The 24200-nt window shown below is 40.4% G+C and overlaps 1 protein-coding gene across 2 annotated transcripts in view; it reads right to left on the bottom strand.

Moving 5' to 3' along the window:
• Positions 1-24200, bottom strand: part of CERS6 (ceramide synthase 6) — a 113369-nt gene that overhangs the window by 19044 nt on the left and 70125 nt on the right. The window contains exons 5-8 of one of the 2 annotated variants that reach the window (XM_086751436.1): positions 16398-16448; positions 12240-12332; positions 5046-5174; positions 814-920 (exon numbers count right to left, since the gene is read on the bottom strand). In XM_086751436.1, coding sequence (XP_086607562.1) covers positions 814-920; positions 5046-5174; positions 12240-12332; positions 16398-16448 — 380 coding nt within the window. The remainder of the gene's footprint in view (positions 1-813; positions 921-5045; positions 5175-12239; positions 12333-16397; positions 16449-24200) is intronic. The other variant, XM_086751437.1, reaches the window with a different exon arrangement.

The following is a 24200-nucleotide window of genomic DNA, read 5'->3' as shown; positions in this document are numbered from 1 at the left end:
ATCAGCTTCTCTCAGAAGGAAGAGGAAGCAGTGTCAAAAGCCTTACTGAAGTCAAGGCTTTTGTATATCCCACTGCTCTCTCCTCATCTATTAAGCCAGTCATTTCATCATAGAAGGTAAGCACATTGGTAAAGTATTACTTCCCCTCTGCCTTCCTCTTTGTGTGTTCTGAAACACAGCAGAGAGAGTATGTGCACAGGCAAGCAGCTGCCTTTGTCTGCAAAGAGGTGAGATTACAGTAATACCTGTATAACTGCCTTATAAATGTATGTATTACACGGCTTCCCCAGGGCTGCCAATTCAAAGGAGGGGTGGAAAAAGAGTAGCCTGCAGTATTGCAATCTGCATGGCACTAACATCCTTATACTGATTTCAGCGGGCCAGACTTTCCTTTTCTCACTGTGTTTTTTCTTCAAGATGAACATGTTTATAAAGCATGCACTGAAAGTTGATGAGAAGCTAGCATCAAGCTTAGCCTCTGGTCAGTGTCTTCAGTGACTAATATTTTATTTCTCCTCTAACTTCTTGCCAACACAGGCAACTAACTGCTAACCTGAAACTATGTGGTCTCGAACCGACTTCTACCTTATAACCAGCAGAAGCCCCATATGTTTCTTGTCTATCACACAGTAAGCAGAATGGCGCTCTAGCAAAGAGGCTAGAGCACCTGGTTTTCAGCAGGTGGTTATTCTGAAATACTCTTTGGTGCTCTGGGAAACAGAGTAATGTCAATGAATCATTTTCAATTACAACATAGTTATTTCCAAGCTTGTTTGACGCTTAGCATTTGAGGAAAACGATACGCTTACTCACCATAAGGGATATATGCCAAGCCTACTGACAATGAAGACAATGGCAAATGTAAGGAACAGAAGGTCACTCAGTTTTTGACACTTGCAATAGTATGCCATTTTGGCAGCCTGTAAAAGAAAGAAATGTCTGTTTACTTCTGTGAGGAAAACTGATTTCTCTTGTATTGTGTGCATAAGCTGTAAGAAGAAGAAATCAAATTTTTATGAAATCACTAGCATTTTCATTGGACCACCTCACAGTGACCTTGTAACTCGTCTCCACCATGCAGGGGGAAAATGTCTTATCAGAAAAAAACCCAGACTGTGTAAGACCAGAGTAAATATCTCATTTCTTCCTTCCTCATTCAATTTCCTTTTTGAAACCCTACAATTTCAGATGCACAGAACTCTTGGGTCTAAACTTTTTATTGAACCCCATTGTGTTTATGCTGTCCTTGCCCCCAGCCTCTTTACCTACCTGTCTCTCACTTTCCAGTATGCTCCATTTGCTTTGTCAGCATCTATCCATCTTCCACCTGCCCCATGCTCTCTGATCTTCTCGTGTTGCTATATATAAACTTTGTCTCAAATCCTCTGTTGTGCTGCACATCCTAGGTTCTCCTACAGCATCTCTTCCTCCTTTCTGACCTACACAGAACAGTTTTTATGTCTAAGATTATACCTCTCCCTTTCAAATCTTTTCCCAAGGCTCTCTTTCCCTCTCTTTCCAACTTGTTGCCCTATGCCTATTTTTACATGTTCTCCCATTTGTCTTCATGCGATCTTCTGACTCCTCCTCAGTGAAAGAGTCTATTAATTCCTCCTCACTTAAACCACTCATTAAAACACTGATCTCTGAAGTTTTTTTGCACTCTTCTGCCTGCAGCAAACAGCAGGTACAAGCAATCTTGTTCTAAGACGTCTATGCTGCTTCCATAACATTTATGTATGTAAGGAGTCACTTCAAGGCAGGGACAGTCTTTCTTTATGCTCTCTGTCAAATGTATCCAGACAGTCACTGCACAATCAGAGCCTGATTTAGGGTCCACTTAAGCCACTGGGAATCCTTTCAAAGCCCCCTCTGAGGGGGCCTGTATCCAGCTCCCATATTGAGAAGATGCTTACTTGTGCAGACTTTCCAGAGGGCTAAGAGGGAGCAAAATTACCACAACTGTGCACACAGAATACTATTCTGAATGCAGAATTCAAACCAGAGAATTGTCTAAAACGGTGAGAGACACAGTTGCATTCCATCTGATTTTTTTTTGGTACAAACTGAACCTGAAAGTGCTCAATGCTCACAGCAGACAATCTGGATGTGAAAATCAACCTGCACTTTTGGATGTTACATAACTTTTGCAATTTTTCCACTCAAAACCTGAATATAAAAGATATCCTCACTAACAGAAAACAAGTTAGGAAGCTTACAAAATATGAGGGAAGCCACTACTGCTGCAAAGAAAACATAACCCTTCTGAATTAGCTCTATATTCTACAGTGGATATAAACAAGTCTCCTAGGTGTTTATACTCACAGTCTAGTTGAAGGAAAAGGGAACACTTTGGTGTCAACATGCAAAGCAGAAGAGTTACTAACACCTTGATTTGCAGGTGACAAAGTTCAGGCAGGAATTTTGGATGCATTTCCACGGTAGCAGCCTTAAAAATGCTGGTTTCATAGTATGTGGAGCTGATACTGCTATAGCAACTTGTAGTAGTATCACGCCACTTTGCAAAAACAGTACAGCTGTTGGGTCATCAGTTCTCAAGTAACAAGATAAGGAAGGACGACAAAACTAGGGAAAGAGTATGCCCTTGGATAGAGTTAAGCCACCTAAGACAACACAACACAGTTTTCAAAGCTTAAAAACCATGACTACAACTGAATAACACAGCTCTTCCAGACACTCTTGCTAGTCTATTTAAGTCCATTTATTTTACAGCACAGCTATTTACCTTGGTCTGAAGTGTCCATTCCCTGCTCTTTTAGAAAAGTGTGTTAGGAGATAGCTGGACCTGACAGAAAGGATTCAGGTTGAACTGTCAGCTATGTGAGGCTCATACACCAGAAGCATTGGCAACTACTCACATCTGTACACTGGCATCAAAATTGTCACAGTGTTCATTAATTGAAGCTGAAAAGTCTCAAGGTCCCCAAGTAGGTGAGATTTAAAGTGCTTCAGCAGGTTAGGTGTTTTCAACCCACAAGCTGCAGTGCAGTGCAATGTCACCCAAGACCTCTAACACAACTTAGCTGGAATTCTGAAAATTGCCTCTTAGTAGCCTAGATTTAGGCTTAAGCTAAACAGCTTCCTAGGCAAGCAAATGACTATGTTTGGTCTGCCCTGCTGTGGCTAGGCTGCTTTGAGTATCCAAGATAACTTTGACTCAGACCTAAGAAAATAGCTACGTATTCCTGAAAATCCTGCCATGACTCTTTTGTACTTGCAGATGCCTTAAGACCTATGTAAAACACCTCGCCTCCAATATTCCTACTAATATATACCACATTCTGCAATGAGAATAGCAAAAACATTGCATTCCAGCTTTCCACTTGACATGTTTCATTAAGAAATGGTAGGTAGGTAGAGTCTAGTGGCCTCTGGAAATAGCTTTTAATTTTTACAAATATATAATATGCAAAACAGGTCAGGTGCACAAGTGACCCATCACGGCAAGATATTTTATCAGCTTTTGTAGGTCAGTAATTTCCTTCCTCTGCACTGACTCCCCTCAGTAATGTCAGCAGCGTGTAGGAGTCCATCTTCCCTCATACGGCACCAGGGCTGCAACGTACTGCCCTAGCAGATGAAAATCTGTTGAGTGAGTTTTAACGGCCCTTGTAGCAAATGTTGCTCAGGAGTTGTGATTATCTTTCTTACACTTTAGACTGGCTTTAGTATTTCCAGTCAGAACAGACTGAACAAATTGACTAGAAAGACCACTGAACTATGTGCCTCATGGTGAAATGTATTTGCTGAATGTTTTCAAATCACATGAGAATACCAGCAATTTCTCCTTGTCTTATGAATGAATAGAGGAATTGAGAAAAAATATGTATCTCGCTGTGTTCAAGGTAAGATTTTAGCTAGCCTATTACAGCTGCTCTCCAGTGGTTTTATAGTTCCACAGACACTGGTCTGATCTGCCATGAACACTGTCAAGTACATCTGTCTGGTGGTGAGAAAAGAGGAATGAAGAAAGTCTTGGTGAATGCACAGCTAGCAGAATGGATCTACCCACATTGCTAAAACAGAAAAAATAAAATTGTAAAGATGTAATTATTTCTAACAGGAGAAATCCAGATTCTCTGTTGCTTTCTCAGGCAGTCATGTGCCTTCTAGATTAAAAAAAAGATTAAAAAATAAAAATGGATTTACAGCACTACTGAATCAGAATGGCAGGATTTTGACTCTGCAATACGTGACTCACACAGTGAGACTATATTCTTGCATAACATGATCCCTGCAACTACTTTAGTAAAAGACAATTTCAGACAAAATAGTTATTAACTCTGGTTTGATCATGAAGGAGAGTTCACAGACAGCTTGATCCCAGCATCACCCAGAGCTGTCTAAAAACTGATGCAGATACAGGAGGACAACATCTCTATATTGATGCTACGGAAGTTACAGACTGTCTTGACTGAAAAGAATTTCAATCATCCCTTCTTCTCAAAGCCTACTGTTTAATACTGGCATCTGGATGCAGAGGCACAGGAGCCTAGAAAATCCTGGGGACCAGAGGTCAGCTCACTGCCCGCGCCCAGAACAGCCACTAAGTTGCCCAGCACCCTCTGCCCAGCAAAGCACAGCAGAACTGAACTGTGACACCTTGATTCTTTCACAGACAGGGTTCCTGCCCCACATATTACTTCAGAGAGGTCAAGAAGGAGCTTCTATCCCACACAGCCATCACTTTCCAGATTTGGCAACTTTGAGCTTTTGACTTTACCTTGTTATATTTAAAATCTGTATGTAACCCTCCCTGGCATGCAATTCATTACCAGTCTCTGCTCTTATCAAGGGACTTATCAAGGGATAAAACAGCCTAAAGTCACAAACATGCACTGCTACAAGTGTAACATATTTCAGCAAGGAAATATACTATATTAATCACCATTACCATCTCGAACTAGACTCTTTGCTTACGAAATACTTGTTTTGAATAGCAAATAGATTCTACCTATTGACACGTGAGCTCTCAGAATAGTGAATACCATGTACAGACACTGATGATATATGTGTTATCTCACCTCCAGGACAACATCAGCCGCATCATGGAGACATAAGGTCAAGGTTCCCACTCGTGTCAAATTGGTTACATATGAGAAGGTTATCAGGGTGATTGTTACAATGTGATGTGTAAACATGATGCCAAAATCCTAGAGCAGCAAGAAGCAGGGGAAAAAAAAAACAGACAATGAACCAAACAGTGAGATTCAATACTCTTATACCAAAATGGATGGATGTTTTTTAAATCCAGAATTATGGTTATGTTACATAAAGATCCTGCTATATAAGTGCATTAAATACTCTGCTATATATTTAACTTAAACTAAATAAAATAATTGTTATATGTTAACAAAATGCAAAAAGATTATGCAAAGCTAGTTACTTTGAAAAGGCGTATTTCCATACAAATCAAATTACATCATATTTTTTATACACCAAGCAACATATAATATGCAAAATATCACACTATTCATAAGAGTTCAAATAGCTACAAAGGAACGGGAAACACATTTCCACTACACTGGTGGAAACTGGCAACTGCCAGTATCTCAACTGGTGATAACTCCACTATGAGTTATCGACAGTCACTTGCCAAGCACAACTAAGAGCCTTCAGAGCTGAGAATCCCAGTTCTTGTTTTTTATTTGTTTGTTCTTGATGAAGCTGCTTTGTCTTTACACTGTAACAGGATCAAAAAAGTCTTCGAATGAGCTGCTGCAGCTCCTCCTACCCAGATCTAATCTGCTGCTTCCCAAATGATGCACATCAGCTGGTCTCCAGATCAGTAACTGTGAGTTATTTGGCCAGCAAGTAACTGCTACTACTGAAAAACACCAGGAATGGTGAAGCTCCGGTAACATCACATTCCTAATTACATGGGGCAGGCAAAGCAAAGAGAATGACCCATCTGCCTGGCCTGGACTCCCAGACTGATTACTGAGAAAACAACCCGCAGAGATGAGACTCTTCTCTGCAAGGCGCCAGGTCAGTCCAAAAGAAGTCTTGCTAGAGTTCGCTGAACTACTCGCACAGCTCTGAGAAAGTGGTATCAAAACTCTGAAGAAAAGATCACAGGCATGATTTTACTGAGGAGTTTCTCTCTGCACCGGGTGCAAAGTCACTACTACAGCTCTCAGCAGATCTAGTGGCTTTCACGCAGGGCTGTCTGAAGGGAGAGATCCAGGCCATCAGAAGCAGCGGCTCCTCCAGGCAGCCTGCTTGCCAAGCTTCTTGGGAGTTGGCATTTGGCATTCTGGCAGCTTTTGTGGGCCAGTCCTGCAGAGCTGTGGTAGTCTTCAGCTAAGTGGCCCACAGCAGAGAAACCGAAAGCGAGACCTTGCAATCTTCAGAGAGAGCACCTGGTTTGCAAAGGGACGGAAGGTACATGTGTCGGGCAGAAGGGCCCTACGCAGAGTGCTGGTGAGCTCCCTCTAACACAGAGTCAGCTCCAGAAAAGCAGCAGCTACAGCTGCCAACTGCTCTGTCTCTCCAGTACTGGGAAGAGTAACCGCTCAGTGTCAATGTACCTCTGGTTGGGAATGCAGCAGGCACCTAGCAGGCACCACTGCCTTTCAAGGACATGCAACGCCACGGGGTTCACTGCAATGTACACCTAGAGCAAACGGAAAAACCTGCAGCTTGAGCAGTCTCACTAACTGAATAGGGACAGGACCTCCTCCCAGCCTATCGCTTTACGTGTAATGCTATCAGGTGCTACAATGTTCTGTTTCCTATCAGTGGGCATTGCCAGTCTCTCCAACACAGAGCTGAAGGCGGGGAGACCAAACAAAAAGAGAAAGAAAGACTGCTTCCCTACCTAAGAGTCTTAAGGGAAGGCAGGGGTATGGCATCTTAGTCATTTCAGTAACTACAAACCCACACATGGGGAGCATTTCACCATACCATAATCAAAACAGCAAAGCACATACCTTATTCCCTGGGATTAGAACTAAGCTACTAGCATTGCCATACGGCCATACTGCAGCCCAGCTCTTTACCTGCTTCATCTGGAGATACTATGGCACTGTTTCTCATTTTCCTTCTATACTGCAATTATATTAGCACGTAGGCAGTCCAAAAGGGTGAAGAAGCCAAGCAGAAAATTATTGTCTGTTTCTACAGCTGATACATTCATGTTCTACAAATATGAAATTTCTAGTCCCTCCTGGGAACTCTTCAAGGCATTCCTGACAATATGGATTATTCCTAAGCAGCCCTAATACTCTTGGGCAGCAGTCTTCTGCTTTTCTGCATGGTCTACTTACAGAAAATGCTGTCCAGAGAACTCCTTCTCTCATAGTGTTTCTTAAAAGAGACAGCCAGCTCTGGAATGGAGATGCTGGACTGACCTACTGAAAATTATTACTAAAAAGTAGCAGTGACATAAATAAGACTGCTTTTGTTATTCTGGATCTTTCTTTCCTGTTTGCAACATTTCTTTATGTCAGTAATTAATACTATGCTTTGACGATGCTACCTGTTAGACTTTAGTTATACATAAGGGTAATTAATACATAAAAACTAACGGTACAAGTCCCCAAAATGTCAAGTGGTACTTGTGTTCCCAGTTTTCACCCATACACAGAGCAGCTGTACAGAATAGGCTTTTTCTTTTTAAAATATATTTCTAACTGTATATATGCAAGATGCATTCATTTACAGCAGATTTGTAGCTTCCACTTGTCCCTGCTTAAAGATATCAAGTGCCTGTGTAATGAAAATAGGTGGCTCAGAATAGGAGACACCATCAGTGGGAAGAACACAGGGCAGAAAATAGAGAAACCCCATGAGTCTCAACTTGTAGACAAGCCTTCTGGATCCAAGGATTCTGCTACCCATGTTTATTTAACATGACACACTCACTAACTAAACTGCCAAGTGGCTATGGAGTGCACCTGCAGGGCAAAACTTCATCTTCACTGGTCACTCCAGCTTCTGGAAATGGGCTTCAACAAGGAAGGGGAGTATCACCAACTAAAGGTTTCAAGCATTACAGTTCTAGTAAAGGTCTGCAAAATGTACACAATCTAAATTCCTTTCCTCTGAAACAAAAGAAATCAGCTCTATGACTCTTTTTCAATTGAGTTTGAAGAAAGAGATCTAGGATCCAGATTCAGTGAAATATAGCATAAATGTTCTAGAATCAAAATGGAATATTCAAAAAAATTAGTAGCTACAGATTATTTTATTTTGGGAATGAGTAAACTGTAATTTTTTAAAAAAAGTAAATCACAGAAGCTCTAGGAATTGCCAAATGCTTGGAACTAAAAGGTACGAGTACACAAAAAGGTCTCCTAGATCTTTTACAAATCTGTTAAAACACTGACTGAGTATGAATTTTATACATTCCCTTAAATACACCTGTCAAATATTTTTCTATCAAACGATACTTCAGGTAACCAGAAAGTATGTAAATAAGCCTCCCTGCTTTTAAAACTCATCAGTGACTTGTGAGAGTAACAAAGTTCCCCAATCTATTTTTTTTTTTTCCTCTGTGTTTTACGAAAGAGGAGTATGGGAAGCTGGACAGAGATGATAAAAAACCAAATCGTATTAGGTTGCAATTTTTGAAAATTAAAAACCTTAAGGGTAGAACATCCTTACAGCAACATAGTAGGTATTTATGAAGCAAACAACATGCAATTATAAAACCATAAAAGTTAATCTACTCAGTTTGCTGCCTTAATGCCAGTAGTAGGTATGTACAACAGCCTAAACAGTTTGCTTACACCTCTTTGGCCAGGCAAAGATAATCTGGTGGAATTTATAATACCTAAATAAAGACAAAAAGGTATTTGAAAGTCAGCAACCCAATTTGAAGTAATTTTAAAGTCATGAATTTGCTACTAGAGAGAAATAAAACAGAGATGGAAAAAAGTACATTTCTGTTGGAGCAAGTCCAGAGGAGGGCCACGAAGATGATCAGAGGGCTGGAGCACCTCTGCTATGAGGACAGGCTGAGAGAGTTGGGGCTGTTCAGCCTGGAGAGGAGTAGGCTCCGGGAAGACCTTAGAGCCATCTTCCAGTACCTAAAGGGGGCCTACATGGAGGATGGGGAGAAACTCTTTAGCAGGGCCTGTTGCGACAGGACAAGAGGGGTAATGGCTTTAAAACAGAGGGAGGTAGATTCAGATTAGACATTAGGAAAAAATTGTTTACAATGAGTGTGGCACAGGTTGCCCAGAGAAGTGGTGGATGCCCCATCCCTGGAAACATTCAAGGCCAGGCTGGATGAGGCTCTGAGCAACCTGAACTGGTTGGAGAAGTCCCTGCTCCTTGCAGGGGGGTTGGACTAGATGATCTTTAAAGGTCCCTTCCAACCCAACTCATTCTATGATTCTATGATTCTCTTGAACTACAGCAAGTAGAAGGCCAGTGCTGGAGTTAGGCCAGTGCCGAGTGCTGGTGCTTTCAGAGAAGACCTACTGCACCTCACCTTGAGAGAAAGCTGACTACATAAAAGTGGCTGGCTGAATTCCTGCAGTGCATGAGGCTGCCAGGACAGTTTAGATCATCCCTGACTACAACACAGCCATTGCTGAATTTAAAGTATCTAAAATGATAATCAAAATTTAGATAAAAGTATTCCTCTCACTGTAATATGAAAACATCAACAAGTTTCTCAGGCTCAGAACTGTTAATCTGCTCTGTATAAGCTATCTTGATGCATTACAATAGTGTCTGATATTAGCGGGCAAATTTCCTGCTTGTTCCAGTTAAACAGAGCCTTATTTCATATGGGCACCATTTCACACATTGTATACTGTGTACATTGAGAGGTTTCCACTTTTCTTAAACTAAACCTGCTCTTTAAAAGAGAACTATCACGGTGCTGTAAGAGCTAGTGTCTCTGTCAAGCTTGTACTACTTTTTGTCAACTACTGTGGGCTCACAGTGCTAACATTTTTCAACTCATGGGTTTCCCTGACAGTTTGCTCTCGCCCCTGGCCACAGAACAGTCTTACTGTGTGACATCAGTGCACGGTCAGTGCATCTCCAGTCTGATTTTCCTAGTTACCAATTTTGCTTACACTACAAAAATAACTCTCCACAGTCCAAACTGGTTGGTGATCTAATAGGTGATTTATAAATACACCATCTCCACTGTCTCCTGCAGGGTGCTTACGAGAGCTTTTGACTCGCTTTTGACAGGCTTTTGACTCGCTGTCACTGCACTGCAGATACTGTGCTCCTGCTCTCTCTCTACTGGCCACTGGACGTTCTCAGACCCAGCAGATGCATGGGACACTGCTTTCATCTGGTGCTCTAGGTTCAAGCACTGCAAATCTGTGGCAGGGGGGGTACTGAGCTGTTAGCGATCCACTTCCCCACCTCCATGTCCCATCCTATTCTCCACAGTAGGCTGCTGCAACGTCTTCCTGATAACAAGTTACAAGTAATTTATAAATAATTGAGAAACAGACTTGCAAAAGATTGTTTACTTGCACCTGCAGTACGGACAGGATCAGGCTTTAGCTCTGTGCTCAGCTCACCAATGGGAACAAACTCTCCAAGTCACAAGGGAAAAAGCTATCGCATTTGCTCATGGGATGTATTAAATTAGAAAGGTACGACTGATTCACCCAATGGCTCTTTTCAGAAGTGTACTTCAGCACTGAACCTATATGCTGTTCAAGTAGCCTCCAATTACTTTTCACATGAGCAAAGCAACTAGTCAGGAATCAATTAAATATTCTTTAAAGACTTATTGTACTGCAACATTCAGTACTGTTGCAATTGCAATGCTGTTACATTTTTTCTCCATCAAGAGGTACATAAAGAAAATAAAATATAACCAATGGCACAGTGCAGAGGGCTGCATATGAATGTAGGGGGACTGATCAGATTCAATACATTTCTGCAGCAATAACTTGAACATTTCTGTAGCATTGCCGCAGAGGTTTGATTTTGGTTGATATATTGACAAATGGCTATTCAGTATTGCTGGCATCTACAGCTTACCTATATTAGTCAATGTTACTCTTGATGTAAATTCATCTCCACTATCATACAGCTCCACTGAGCACTGTTTTTCTTCATCTCTGTTTTTTGAAATGGTGAAATTTTACTCATTTCAAGCTCATGATTAACAGAATGTTTAGCATCTACAGACAATGCAAGCAGGGGATTTACATATATTCATCCTAAATCGGCTGTTTTATTTACAATTTATGCTCCAATATGGATTTAAAATTTGTGGATGTTTTCTCAAGATTTCTACTTCTGGAAAAAAAATTGGAAATTCAAATAGATGAGTGTTTTTCTACATACGTAGCTCTGACACGGGACTCCTAGGAGCACATCAAGGTTCCAAATAACAAATTTATTCAGGATATACCAGATCCTTCATTTATTCTTTTCAGAGTTATGCTCTTGCTAAAATTCTAGTAAACAGGGATTTTTCCATTAGCGTAGCCTACAATCATTTAATTAAATGACAGTAGAAGCAGGCACATTAAAATATTATAAAATCCTTACAAATGTTTTAAACAATTTTGCAACATTAAAAAACCCTGCAAGAAATAGCTCAATTGACTGTTATTACAGAATGGCTGTTCTGCTATGCACTCTCCTTGGAGGAGACAACTTAGATGAAGGAATAGCAAAGAGGTTGCTACTGATACTGGAAAAATGTTTTTATCTGGTCAGAGTTTTATTTTCTTGATTAATAGCCTATTAATAGCAATGCTCAGCTACTTGAAATTTCATAAATGTAAAGGTAAGATTAAATGGAACACCACTTTTTAATATTAAATATATCCCTGTTTTCACCATCCCTTTGTAGAATAAACTGAAAGCCCTCATAGATCTCACCAAAGTGATACTGTGAATTTTTGAGGCACTCTTGCTCTGTCATTGATATTTTATCATTTAATTCTTAGAAGAAACAGTACATGTACTAGCTCCATGTGTTCAATTCCATTCAGGTCACTGTATGAGAACAGAAGGTTTTTTCAGCTGATGCTATTTCCCCTTGAATATTTGATTACTTCAGGCTCTTTTTCGCATGTGCAGAAAAAAACCCACATCATGGTAACAAGGAACAGAGTAAGACAAGCACTTCAACATCAGTTTTTCAGTGTCGAGTATCTGCAAGAGGTGGTGACTAGAAAGAACTGTATTTCCAGTTCACTGCACAGGGAATATGGGTATTCCTCAACTGAAGAAAGATATGTACTTAAAGCTTTCAATGTTTTTAGTCTCATCGTTCTTACCTTTCTTTTGATGTCAATGAATTGAGAAAACATTAAGGACCAGTAGAATGACAATTCAACTATGTAGTAATAATGAAGGTCAGGCATCAGTGGCTGAAAGATGGAGATGAGACAAGGTTAATAGAGTCTAACTGACATTACAGGCAGCTGAGGTCTATAGGAGACATGTTTAAACACAGGGGACTGCTGAATTATACATAAGTATCCTATGTAAGAAAAATGCTGATGGTTGCCTCTTTCAAACTTTGATGGCTCTGGAAAAATAAAGCTCCCCAAACTACCTTCCTCTTGCATTTTAATCTTGACAATATTGTAATACCAAAAATTTATGATGTTGTCTGTTCAGAACCTAGAGTAAACTAAATTCTGAGTACTGCTAAGTCTGTTTTGAAAATTTACTTGAAAAATCTTGCTGCACATGAGTAATGTGGGTTTAAAGCACAGCAAAAGAAGCAATGTTAAAGCAGATTAGAGAGAAGTAATGCTAGTATATAATCTCATCTGCTCAGGATGAAAATGTTGTAAGCTTTAAACAGGGCTCTTTCTAATATAAAAGCCTAGTTTTAAAGAATTTAACCATTTTCTGGGAACATGTTAACATTTGGAAATAAGAAAATAAAATAAATTCACCCAGCCATCTTGTTTGATCTACAACATGGTTACACAGATGTTTAAAAGTAAAAGACATAAAAATAAGAAGACACAGGAACCTATGCACAAACAAAACCAACCTGAGGTAACTTCAAAGAACGTAACTGGTGGCACACATAGGCTGCTTAGCCCCAGCCTAAGAGAGCCAGACCTAGGAGCTACTCTAATTTCCATGCGATTGTGCCTCCTTGCTAGTCTTGTCTTCCACTGCAGGGACAGTGAGGGGCACAGGCACAGGAGAAGCTCCTGAGGGCATCTCCCAAGGGATGAGATGAATCATCTTCAGAGCAGTTTGCACAATCCTGCACCGAAGCAGGGCATGAGCTATTTCCACTGGCAAGAGGCATTTCAGTTGCCTCTTTTATTCCTATTCCCTCTTTCAGACCAATTTTTAGCAGCTGAAAAACATTCCTTAGGTGCCCACTGAATGCTTTGTGTGGGTTATTTAAATATAGATATATGCTTATGATTTATAAAAAATGTGTACACTCAAAAACAATTTTTAAAGCTATTTCTTGGGCCAATATAATTATTTTCTGATTTAGTGAGACTACGAGTAAGCTTTTAATTAGCTGCAGTTAAAAAAGGGAAGAGAACATGAGTTAGCAATGAACCATGACTATTATACCCAATATTGCTAGAGAACTCACTGGGGAAAATTTCTAGTAAAGCAATTAAGATTGTCAGCTGCTTTATTAACTATAGCATTAGCATTTCTAAACCTATATATACTGATAACGTAGCGGGATTCTAAAGATGTCATGGTTTCCCTCCATGAAAGGATCAATAGTGTGTGTTTAGCTTAGTTTAAATGTTAGGTTTCGGTTCTCCACAGACTTCAATAGGACTATTCTGTGCTTATGGGTACGCTGTCATCCAAATGATCCATTTGACTATATCTACAGTAAGTCCGGCTGGATTTCTGCAATGCTGTGTTGAGTAACTTACAAAGGACTTGTAGCAAACAAGAAACTATAAATTTTATCTAGTTAAGAAAAAAACCAAAATGAAATTGAAACTCCAGTATTTAATCCTTATTAGCACTCAGTAGACATTTTTATCTCCGAGAAAATAATTTTGATAATTACTTTTATTTGATGATTTGCTTTCTGTTGGACCCTCTCCAGTAATAGCATGATTTTAGACATAGTAAGTTTAGTTGCCACTCTGTAAAAGTTGTAAATATACTTCTGAATGACCTCATTCTTCTGATAAGTCTGGTAAATATATGCTCTTTAATGAGTAAGAATCATGGTCTTTTGTGGTAAGTAAATCACTTCTTGCATGTAATAACACAAAAACAGTAGAAAATAGGACTGAAAGGCACCAGTGACTGCAGCTATATCAATTCTGACAAACTAATGTTCCTAAAAGCTCTGAGGGATGAAGATTCAACACTTCCCCCATTCAATTTCTCCTGCTGCTTCCCTAATGTTATTCAGCTTGCCCTCCAGTCCTTAAGTGTAACTGAAATCATTATTTCTTCTGAGACTGAATGACCAAATCCCTCCAGCCTTTCTCAGATCAAGATTTCTGGTCATTCTTGCTGGACTGTCTCCACTGAACTATTTCCAACAGGTACGCAACCTTCAAGAATAGTATCAAATCTAAACACAGTTCTCCTCTTCGGTCTGTCCATGGCTGTTCCCTGTCACAGGGAATTCATGTGTCTTTCAGAAAACACTCTTCTTCATACCTTCCAGTCTGGCAATGGCTTTTTTTTTTTCCCCCCCTTGCCCTTTAGGAAAAAAAAAAAAAAAAAAAAAAAAAAAAGCAGTATGCCCTAGACAGGTTAGATGCCTTCAATTGCAAACTCTTTGCTAGAGTTTTTGGAATTCAATGTCAATTATATTTGGACAGCAGCTAGTACAACGTCTCAATGATCACTATTGAGACTCCTGGATGCTGGGGAGAAAAAAAAAAAGCTCCACTTTAAAAAGTAGGACTAATTTATAAAGTTACCAAAATTTATCATCAAAAGTTACTAAAAATTTTAAATACCATCTTACTAGGTCACATTTGAAACATTTGTTGTCTCTGATTTATAACCAAAGGAAAAATTATACTTCAACTTTAATCTCTTGTTCCCTCCTGTTACACAAAGGGTACTAAGGAAACAGGTGGCTCTTAGCTTTCCCAAAACAGTTTCCAAAGTCCATTCCTAGCCCATCTACATGCTGATACTTTTTCCTTGAAAGGACTACCTTACTTTTATTATTAATAATAATAAAAGGGAACACTTAATTAATACACAGATCCTCAAAACATCCATATTGAAAGTTACTTTTGTCAGACCAGGAGGCAAAATGAGGCAGTGGTATAGCCAAGGCAGAATTCAGGAGTTACCATTAAATCTTCTGTAGCAGGCTGATTGGTCTGTTTAAATACATCCCATACTTTAACAACTATGTCCAGTAGCACAAACTAATGGAAAGCACAGCAGAGGTTTCTTTGGGTATGCAAACTTTGGAAGCCACTGTTCAACCAGATAATGACAGATAAAATTTCTAACCTTCTCCTTTCACTTGCCCTGCTCTGTCTTCCCCTGGCAGAGAACAGTTTCCAGAGCTGCAGGGCTGCAGTTAGTCCTGGTGTTACTCCAGTACCTGCACACTGAAGCGACTGTGAAAAATGGCCAGAACGTGGACCTAGGAATTAAATATTCCTGGAACTAGTTAAAACCTTAGCAGTGCAGCAAGGAATAAATATACTGTTATTGTTCTTCTGAAGATTGTCTTAGGGAAAACAAATTTCAAATTTGAGAAAAATGTTTTTGGAGGACTGAAAGAGGGAATGAGTGCAGCTGGACACAACCTTAAAGGGCATTTTTACTGTAATAGTGGCATTCTTCTTGTTAGAAAAGTAGGTAAATGACTTAAGTCCTTTCTTTGAAGTTTTTATATACTTTGACCTAGAGAGAGAAAGGCTGATGCTTTTTGAATCCATGAAAATACAGACATTGCTGAAAATAAAGACTTAAAACCATTATCAATTCTCTCATTGATTTTACCTCCTTTCATTGTAAACTTCCACGAGGCCAGGAGTGGACAGCCCCTATTTAAGTACCTAAAGAAGAAACCTACCTTCTCGCTTTAATCTCCCCTTTGATCACACCAGCTGCCAAGGATTAAGTCTCACCCTGTATGCAGTATAACAACTATGAGAACTATACCAGTTTTTCCCATCCTGCTGAATCTGAGGCTTTGCTAAAACTCTCAGCATCCTAAGAACTTTGTAAAAAATGGCCATTCTACTGCTGTTGCAGATGTCTGCTTTTATGGTTAGATTTTCTAGATCTGTTTTCAGATCCTGTGCTTCACTTCAAAACAGATGTGACAGCTACCTTAATCTTTCCTGTCCTGAACTGAAGGAAGATGTGATGCATCTATCAATGTTCTGAAATGACAAATAGCTCATACTAACACATTGACACAAAGCTCCACCATAATAAAAACTGAGCTCTGCAGAGGCATCATGTTTGTTTTTAGGCAGCACTGTAACTTTTACCTGATATGGGTACCCGTTCCAGCACTGTCTGGTATTCCAGAGCCAGGGTGTCTGAGAAAAAAAAAAAAAAAAAAAAGGTCTGTACACACACCATTTTGGGCAATGTAAGTGTATACGGTTAATACAAATGAAGGACAAAAATAGAGAAACAGCTTAAAATTTGCAATTTTTCATAGAGACTATGAAAAATGAATGCAACAAGGAAATTCCTCCAAGTTTCACAGCATGAATTAGAGCAACCTGCCTGTTCACAGAGATGTTTGGTTGGTGCACCATGAGTTTATATGAATAGCTTTTGCAGGAGTGCAGGCTGAACGTAATCAGTTTGTGCTTGGGTGGTCAAATCTCACATTACCTTCTCAACAGCATGGGAAAACTTGGCCTTCAGCTGCTCAAATATTTTAGAGAATGTCCTTGCATGGGCTATTACATATAAGCATCCTTCCATACAGGATCCATCCTTCATTCCAGCCACATCAGCTCAAGACAGCAAATCATACCTTCTGCTTTCCTGGCTGAAAACATGACCATCCAGAGGTGATAGATTTTGCTATCACATGGAAAATACTCTGATACCTTAGGGCAATATGAAAGGTGCCAGAGACAAATTTAGTGTTGCATGCATTTACAGACTCTTGCATTGCAAAAAGCGGGGCAAACTAAAAGACTCGGGGACACGCAGCTCCGTTATACTTCCTGTTTCTTTGCTGCTTGCACAAGATTTACGTTTTTTTCTCTCTCAATGCCACAAGAGAGCCTTTAAAATCTTTCTTTTTTTTTGTAAGCAAGTTATTTGTTTCAGAGTTCTTTAGTTTTTACCTCCTTTTCTGTGCAACTAAATGGACTTGAGATGGAAAACACCATATGGGCAAGCTCTTCTACCCAACATACTCAACTATGAAGTAATTTCACATTAGGTAATAAGAACATGACCAATTCAACAGCTACCAAGCAGCCACAGTTCCCTTTCTGTGCATGAGCAGGAACAACTCCTTTCAGATATGCATGTCTTGCAAAGCATAGCTGCATCTCAGGTTCTGGCAGCATCTGGACTTTGAGAAGCACATGTCTACAGTGCAAGTACCTACCCACTGGGTATCTCACTAGAAATGTGAAAGAAAATAATGAATTCAAGATCTTTGTGCAATTCCTTTACATAACCTTCACTGTTCTACATCCAAGTATAACAGAGGCAGAACATCATTAGCAGGTCTCCTGGATTAAGGCACGCATACCCTCACAACATTAAGTGCTGCCACTAGATCACATTTTTTTCAAACAAATCCTCACTGCATGAGAAATGGCTTTTTCTTCTTTTCGCCATCAGGTGGAGCACTTCAGCTCAGGTAAAGCATAATAGCAACTCGTGTAAAATACAATGGGTGAGCATCAAACAAAATAAAATGAACACTAACCTGAATGTTAAAGCCCCAGGCTGAGAAGAGGCTAGTAGAGTCTTTATAAGATTTGTACCATATCAAAAGACAGGATAAATGCTAGCCACAATTACAGCCCAATTCCCAACTGATACTTAAGTTCTAATTGTGATTTGTCTTATAGAGGGTCCTTACAGCCTTCGCTGGTTAACAGTGATGTAATAAGATTACTACAGGCTCCTCCTAGTTTTTTTTTTTTATGTCTCCTTCACACAGAAAATAAGATAAAATTAAACTCACACACCCATACCCACAATACTCCTGAAACAGAAAGGAATAACTCTCACAATAACCTGAGTGGTATACCAATAACAAACCTCTTAAGAGTTTCTGATATGCCTCTCACAACGATGCTGTTAAGAATGATTAAAGTCCATCCAAATTTCTCCTTCTCTCTGTTAGGAATAATCATTTCATGCAAGCAATTCATTTGTTGAAACATCTCCACAGTAGTTACTGTGCTAAGTGAGTTCTAATTTCATGCAACAAAAAAAAAAAGGTCTTTGTAAACAGCCATACCCCCCTTTATAAGTGTTACTAACATACAGAATCTAAAATATTTTGTCTGACAGGTGTCTAAATTAGATCCATCCAAATATTGTAGGATAATTCATAGTTTTAGCCAAGTTTGAAAAGCTGTAACTGTCTTTCATATCAGATGCAACATGATATAACAGATGCTCCTATCCAATTATTTTGCTACCTAAATTACAGGTGCTAGCAAAAAAATGTACATTTATCTCCTTCAAAGATAGGACCGGTCACGAGTGGCATCCCTCAGGGGTCCGTGATGGGCCTGACCCTGTTCAACATCTTTGTCAGCGACATGGACAGTGGGATAGAGTGCACCCTCAGCAAGTTTGCCGATGACACCAAGTTGTGTGGTGCCGTCAACACGCTGGAAGGGAGGGATGCCATCCAGAGGGACCTTGACAGGCTGGAGAGGTGGGCCCGTGCCAACCTCATGAAGTTCAACCAGGCCAAGTGCAAGGTCCTGCACCTGGGTCATGGCAATCCCAGGCACAAATACAGGCTGGGTGGGGAATGGATTGAGAGCAGCCCCGAGGAGAAGGACTTGGGAGTGCCAGTGGACGAGAAGCTCGATGTGAGCAGGCAATGTGCCCTTGCGGTCCAGAAGGCCAACCGCATCCTGGGCTGCATCAAGAGGAGCGTGGCCAGCAGGTCGAGGGAGGTGATTCTCCCCCTCTACTCTGCCCTGGTGAGACCCCACCTGGAGTACTGTGTCCAGTTCTGGAGCCCCCAACATAAGAAGGACATGGACCAGTTGGAGAAGGTCCAGAGAAGGGCCATGAAGATGATCAGAGGGCTGGGGCACCTCTCCTACAAGGACAGGCTGAGAGAGTTGGGGCTGTTCAGCCTGGAGAAGAGGAGGCTCCAGGGAGACCTTATAGCGGTCTTCCAGTACTTCAGGGGGGCCTACATGGAGGATGGGGAGAAACTCTTTAGCAGGGCCTGTTGCGACAGGACAAGAGGGGTAATGGCTTTAAAACAGAGGGAGGTAGATTCAGATTGGATATTAGGAAAAAATTTTTACAATGCAAGTTGTAGAACACAGGAGCAGGTTGCCCAGAGAGGTGGTGGAAGCCCCATCCCTGGAAACGTTCAAGGCCAGGCTGGATGAGGCTCTGAGCAACCTGATCTAGTTGGGGATGTCCCTGCTCCTTGCAGGGGGGTTGGACTAGATGACCTTTGAAGGTCCCTTCCAACTCTAACAATTTTATGATTCTATGAAACGTTATGACATCTTATGGCTTCAGAGAGATGCCTGCTGTAGGAGCTGCAGGTACAGAGGTTTATGTGCAATTAAAAAGCTGAATTCTAAATAACATAGGCCTTAGTGAAGGAAATCATAACCACAAAGCCTGAAAAGATACCACAAACCGATGAACAACATAATACCAACCAATACATTGCAGAACATCTGCCTCTTCTAAGCCACACAAGGCTCTGAAAGCCACAATGCCATCTAAAAAAAAAAAAACAAAATGCTTCTGAGTAGCTGTTCAGAAACCTAATGGATGCTATGAGGGCAACGGTGGCTAATACACCAAGGCACGTACACCACATTCTTACCCCTCTTTCCTCTCCAGTCTCCTCTCCCTCTGACTTGCCTTGGCATCTCTGAGTTGACTTCAGCAGTTATAGCAGTAAGGGACTTTGTTTATGCTTGCCCTGGAGGATTTTAGGGAAGAGGCAGAGAAAGAGCTTGGTTTAAGCACAGTCTTCCCCTCTCACCTCCACAATGAACCCAGTCCTAGACCGAATCTAATTTCTCATGTAGAGGAAAACTCATTGGTATTAATTGTTGTAAAACAAGTCACAGTTTTACAAGTCACAGAAAGTGGCCTTTCTTTTTTCACAAGTATCAATATTTTGCAGCATTTTTTCTCTCCAGTATAAAGAAAATGAAACACTTCCTCATTTTCCTTAATTTTTAGAAGATTTATAAAGAAACAACCAGAATGTTTTGAGTCAGCTTTTCAAAGTTTCTGCCATCTTCCACTAAGTTTGCCTGGGCTCCAAGGGCTTCAGATTTATGATGTCTTGGGAACTTCCTCTGATTACACAGAAATGTGTTTTTTCTTGATATTCTCTGAAAAAATACCCTGGATAAGACAGGATGTAAACCATGTTAACATCATCCCTTGCTATTGTCTTATATCTTTTGCTACTACTTAAGCATTCATCATACTAAAGTTTCTCTGATTTAAAAAATACATCAGACAGTTTCCAGTCTCTACTGGCCACCTGTGACAGGCATTGAGGGCACAACGTCAGGAGAAAACGATGCCAACAGCACTGGCTGGTATCGTTTATGTCAGGAAGAATTGCAGAATAAACTGACTCTCTGCAAGCACCAGTGTTTAGTTACCTACACATCAAAATTAAGTATACTTCCCTCTACCCACAAAATCACTAAGTTCCGACAAAACATTATGCTGAAAACAAAGAGAACTCAGCAAAATAACAAAATCCGTGGCTACTATTTTGCATCAACTTTGGCATCTTCTTCCTTCCCGTGACTGATTATTTGGTTTGGGATGGAGTTGCTTCTCACACTAGGAGTAGCATTTTCATAAATTCTTCACAGACCCAACCCGAACCAGTCATTCGTATTTCTTGGCACAGCTGACAACAGAAGTGAAGACAATGTGACACATGGCTGATGAACCTCCTGAGGTTCTCTTCTCATATACAATGACTAAACAAGCTGTTACATGCTTCTGCAGAACTGTTTTCTTCTCGGAGCTTAGTGCTTTGCGTCTGCAGAAAAAAGGTGTTAGGAGGAAATATGCTTTTACAACGAAGAACACCCAGCCCTTCCTCTCAGCAATCTGCATTGCTGATTTCCAAATATAATTAAAAATGATACTTCTACTAATTGGAAACTATAAAGCACACAGAAGGATGCATAAAAGGCCAAATTTAACAACAATCACTGGAAGATGCACTTGACATTTCAAATGCAAATGTATGTGTGAGCACAAAAATATTTTTAGAAAAAATACGAATTCAAGTTTGGATTTATTTACATAAAATCTTCTCCGGAAAGGCAGAGTAAGCTCCATGTATCACATACATCCACTTTTCCCTTTAAAAAGATGATGTACAGAGATCTGGTGTTTATGTCTTGTGCCAATAAATGTGTAATTTCAACTTTCAAATTATATGGAAAATGAAGAAGGAACAGATAATCCCAGAGAACGTGGAAGGGTCCTATTATTGAGGCATCGCACGCATTGAACAGAAGTGAAGAACACTCCAGAGGGAGAAGCTGGCAGCTGTCGCGCCTCCTCCTCCTGCTCTGACCAGCCGGCCACCAGTTCCCTAACCAGGCCCAGCCACCAACAAATTTACTCTCAGGTGCATACCTTCTTCCTCTGACGCTATCCCTGCTAGTTGCTTTGTAGTAAGCAAACTTTAAAAAACTGTTGCCTTAATGTGTAATGGTAACATTTTCAAGAACTGTTTTGTCATGAGCAAGTTGGGCAGTGCTGAAGGTCTATATGAATATTGTAGAAGCCAGGCTAAAGTCCCTATTCACTAGCGGGTAACAGGTTTCCCAGTGACACCACTCAACATATTTTGCAATCACTCTACCTACACAGTAAGAGGAGTGCATAAAGAGTAGTGAACACATCCAGCCAAACACTCCAGATGCCTGATAACACTTTGGCGGAGCAAAGCAGCTGTAAACCCTTTAGCTTTACAGATGCCTTGTATTTTTTGATCACAGAGCCAGACCACATCAATTAGCCTAGAATTTGCGTCTAACAGGATATTTATGGATTTATTTTATTAAAACAGACAACATGCAACTGTAGGTCTGGAATTAGTTTGTAAAGAGAGAGTACAGAGGTTTACACTTGGCAAACTGTGTCTTGGTAGGAGGGTGAGCTGTATAAAACTATACCTTTAAGAGACCAGCAAAAATCCCAAGAGCAAATTATTAAAAAAATAAATAGGGCAGTTCACTCCTGGTAGATCACTATATCGCTGCATGACTTCTGGGCACTCCTCATTTTTCTACAGGATGCAACTTCAGGGTTTCTACAGGACGCAACAAAGCTCCAGTGTTGCCAGCGCTCTGTGCTCTGATACGACAGTTACTCAAAGGCATACAGGAAAGTGGTTAATAATTAAACTCATCATGATGTATCTACTTTCTGTAATTACAGCTCCTATCTGTGGCTGCTCTGCCAGAGAGTGCATCTGTCTGACTTTGGCCAGCTGCTAACTTCCATGCCATGTGCTGATGGAAAGTGTTTATCACGTCCTTCATCGTACTCCTGATGCTAACTTTTGGCAATCCCCAGGGAGCTGCTTTCCTTTGCAGGATTCATTGTGTGCCATAAGGGCTTGCCTCCTGTATATCTGTATAATCTATCACATGTTCCATCACTGCATGCAGCCCACAAAGGGAGACAGAGTCAATTTTTAATAATAGCAACAAACCAGCTCCTTACTAAGTGAGCACCAAGGTACAACTTCACACACAAAACCAGATCTCTAAGACTGTGGTATTTATGAACCTACACTGCCTACTGGAAAAAAGTTGTATAGCGAAAAAACAAAAGCCCCCTCCACCTTCCACTCTTCCAGCTGCTGTGTTTTGCTGTACCTTTTATAGGCACATTGCAGCAAGGTGTCTTTACTACTGAACTACTCCTTGGTGTATTTAATCATGTCACAAGTACTAAGTATTGCCTGGAAAAAACCCAATGAGAAAATCTCTCTCCTATTGTATTTTCCTCTAACAGAATTAGAGTGGGGGGAAATGTTAATTACTTTTAATACAAAACCACAGTTTGTAAGGAATTCTTTCCTGCTCAGTCTGAGTCAGTGTCCATGATAACATTTACTTCACTAGAGCAAAGGAAGACAGTAAAAATAATTTCCCAAGCCTATAAAAATGTCTAAGCCTACATGAAATTTTGCATCCATTTCCTCTCTGTTTTTCACCCTCTCCTATGGCTGAGGAAGTGCACAGAAACAAAGCTTTTGTTGTTTCCATTCTGAGTAGATCCATCCTCCGGATGATCTACTCAGACATAACTTGTGATGTTTCTCTGCAACTGATCTATTAAAACAATTAGCAGTAAGAGTGGCCAGTAGAGATGAGAGCAGAGGAACTATGCTTATGTATTTCAACTGCTAAATTTGTATTACGTCTTAGTATAAAACCATAAACAGTAAATTCTGGGCACAGGAAAAACCTAAAGTGACTGGGCAAGAGGAGACAGTTTGCCCTTCCTTTGTTTCTTGAGTCTACAAACCTTGGTGATCGGGTGGGACAACAACAAACAAAACCCAAAAATGCCTGGTGAAACTCCCTAAGTCACATGTGGTATAATAGCAGTTAAAAAACAGAAGCAAAACTCTGAATTATATTTGACTGTAAAGCAGTATTTCCCCATGCTAACTTCTGTCATTGTTCAGTAGCCAACAGCCAAGACCATCAACAGCCAGGAAAAATGAGCAAGCTCTGAGAGGTGTAATGGGCTAACACTGGAAGGGAATAGTATACGATAAAAAAAAAATGCTCAGCGATAATATATTTATTTAACTGGCAAGCTTCTTTTCCCTACAACTTTAAGGGTAAAGTGAAGCAGCTTTATGACTCAAAACCCTTACAGTGTAAAAATACGTACTGTTCTAAAGGCTATGCTGGCTTCAACAAGGATACACTGTCCTGCTCCATGTCACTGCCTCAACAGTGAATTCAACTCAATGACAGCAACTCAAAGCACCTGCCATATTATTAATCACCAGCTCTTACATCGTAACGTGTGCTCTTTGCTCAGGTTTAATTAGCTGTGGAAAACAGGACTGCTTCACTCATCTG

Source organism: Chlamydotis macqueenii, chromosome 6 (assembly GCF_036417535.1).
Source record: "Chlamydotis macqueenii isolate bChlMac1 chromosome 6, bChlMac1.mat, whole genome shotgun sequence".
Classification (NCBI taxonomy): Eukaryota; Metazoa; Chordata; class Aves; order Otidiformes; family Otididae; genus Chlamydotis; species Chlamydotis macqueenii.
Note: the sequence above shows the minus strand (reverse complement) of the source record. Positions and strands in the feature narration are given on the sequence as shown.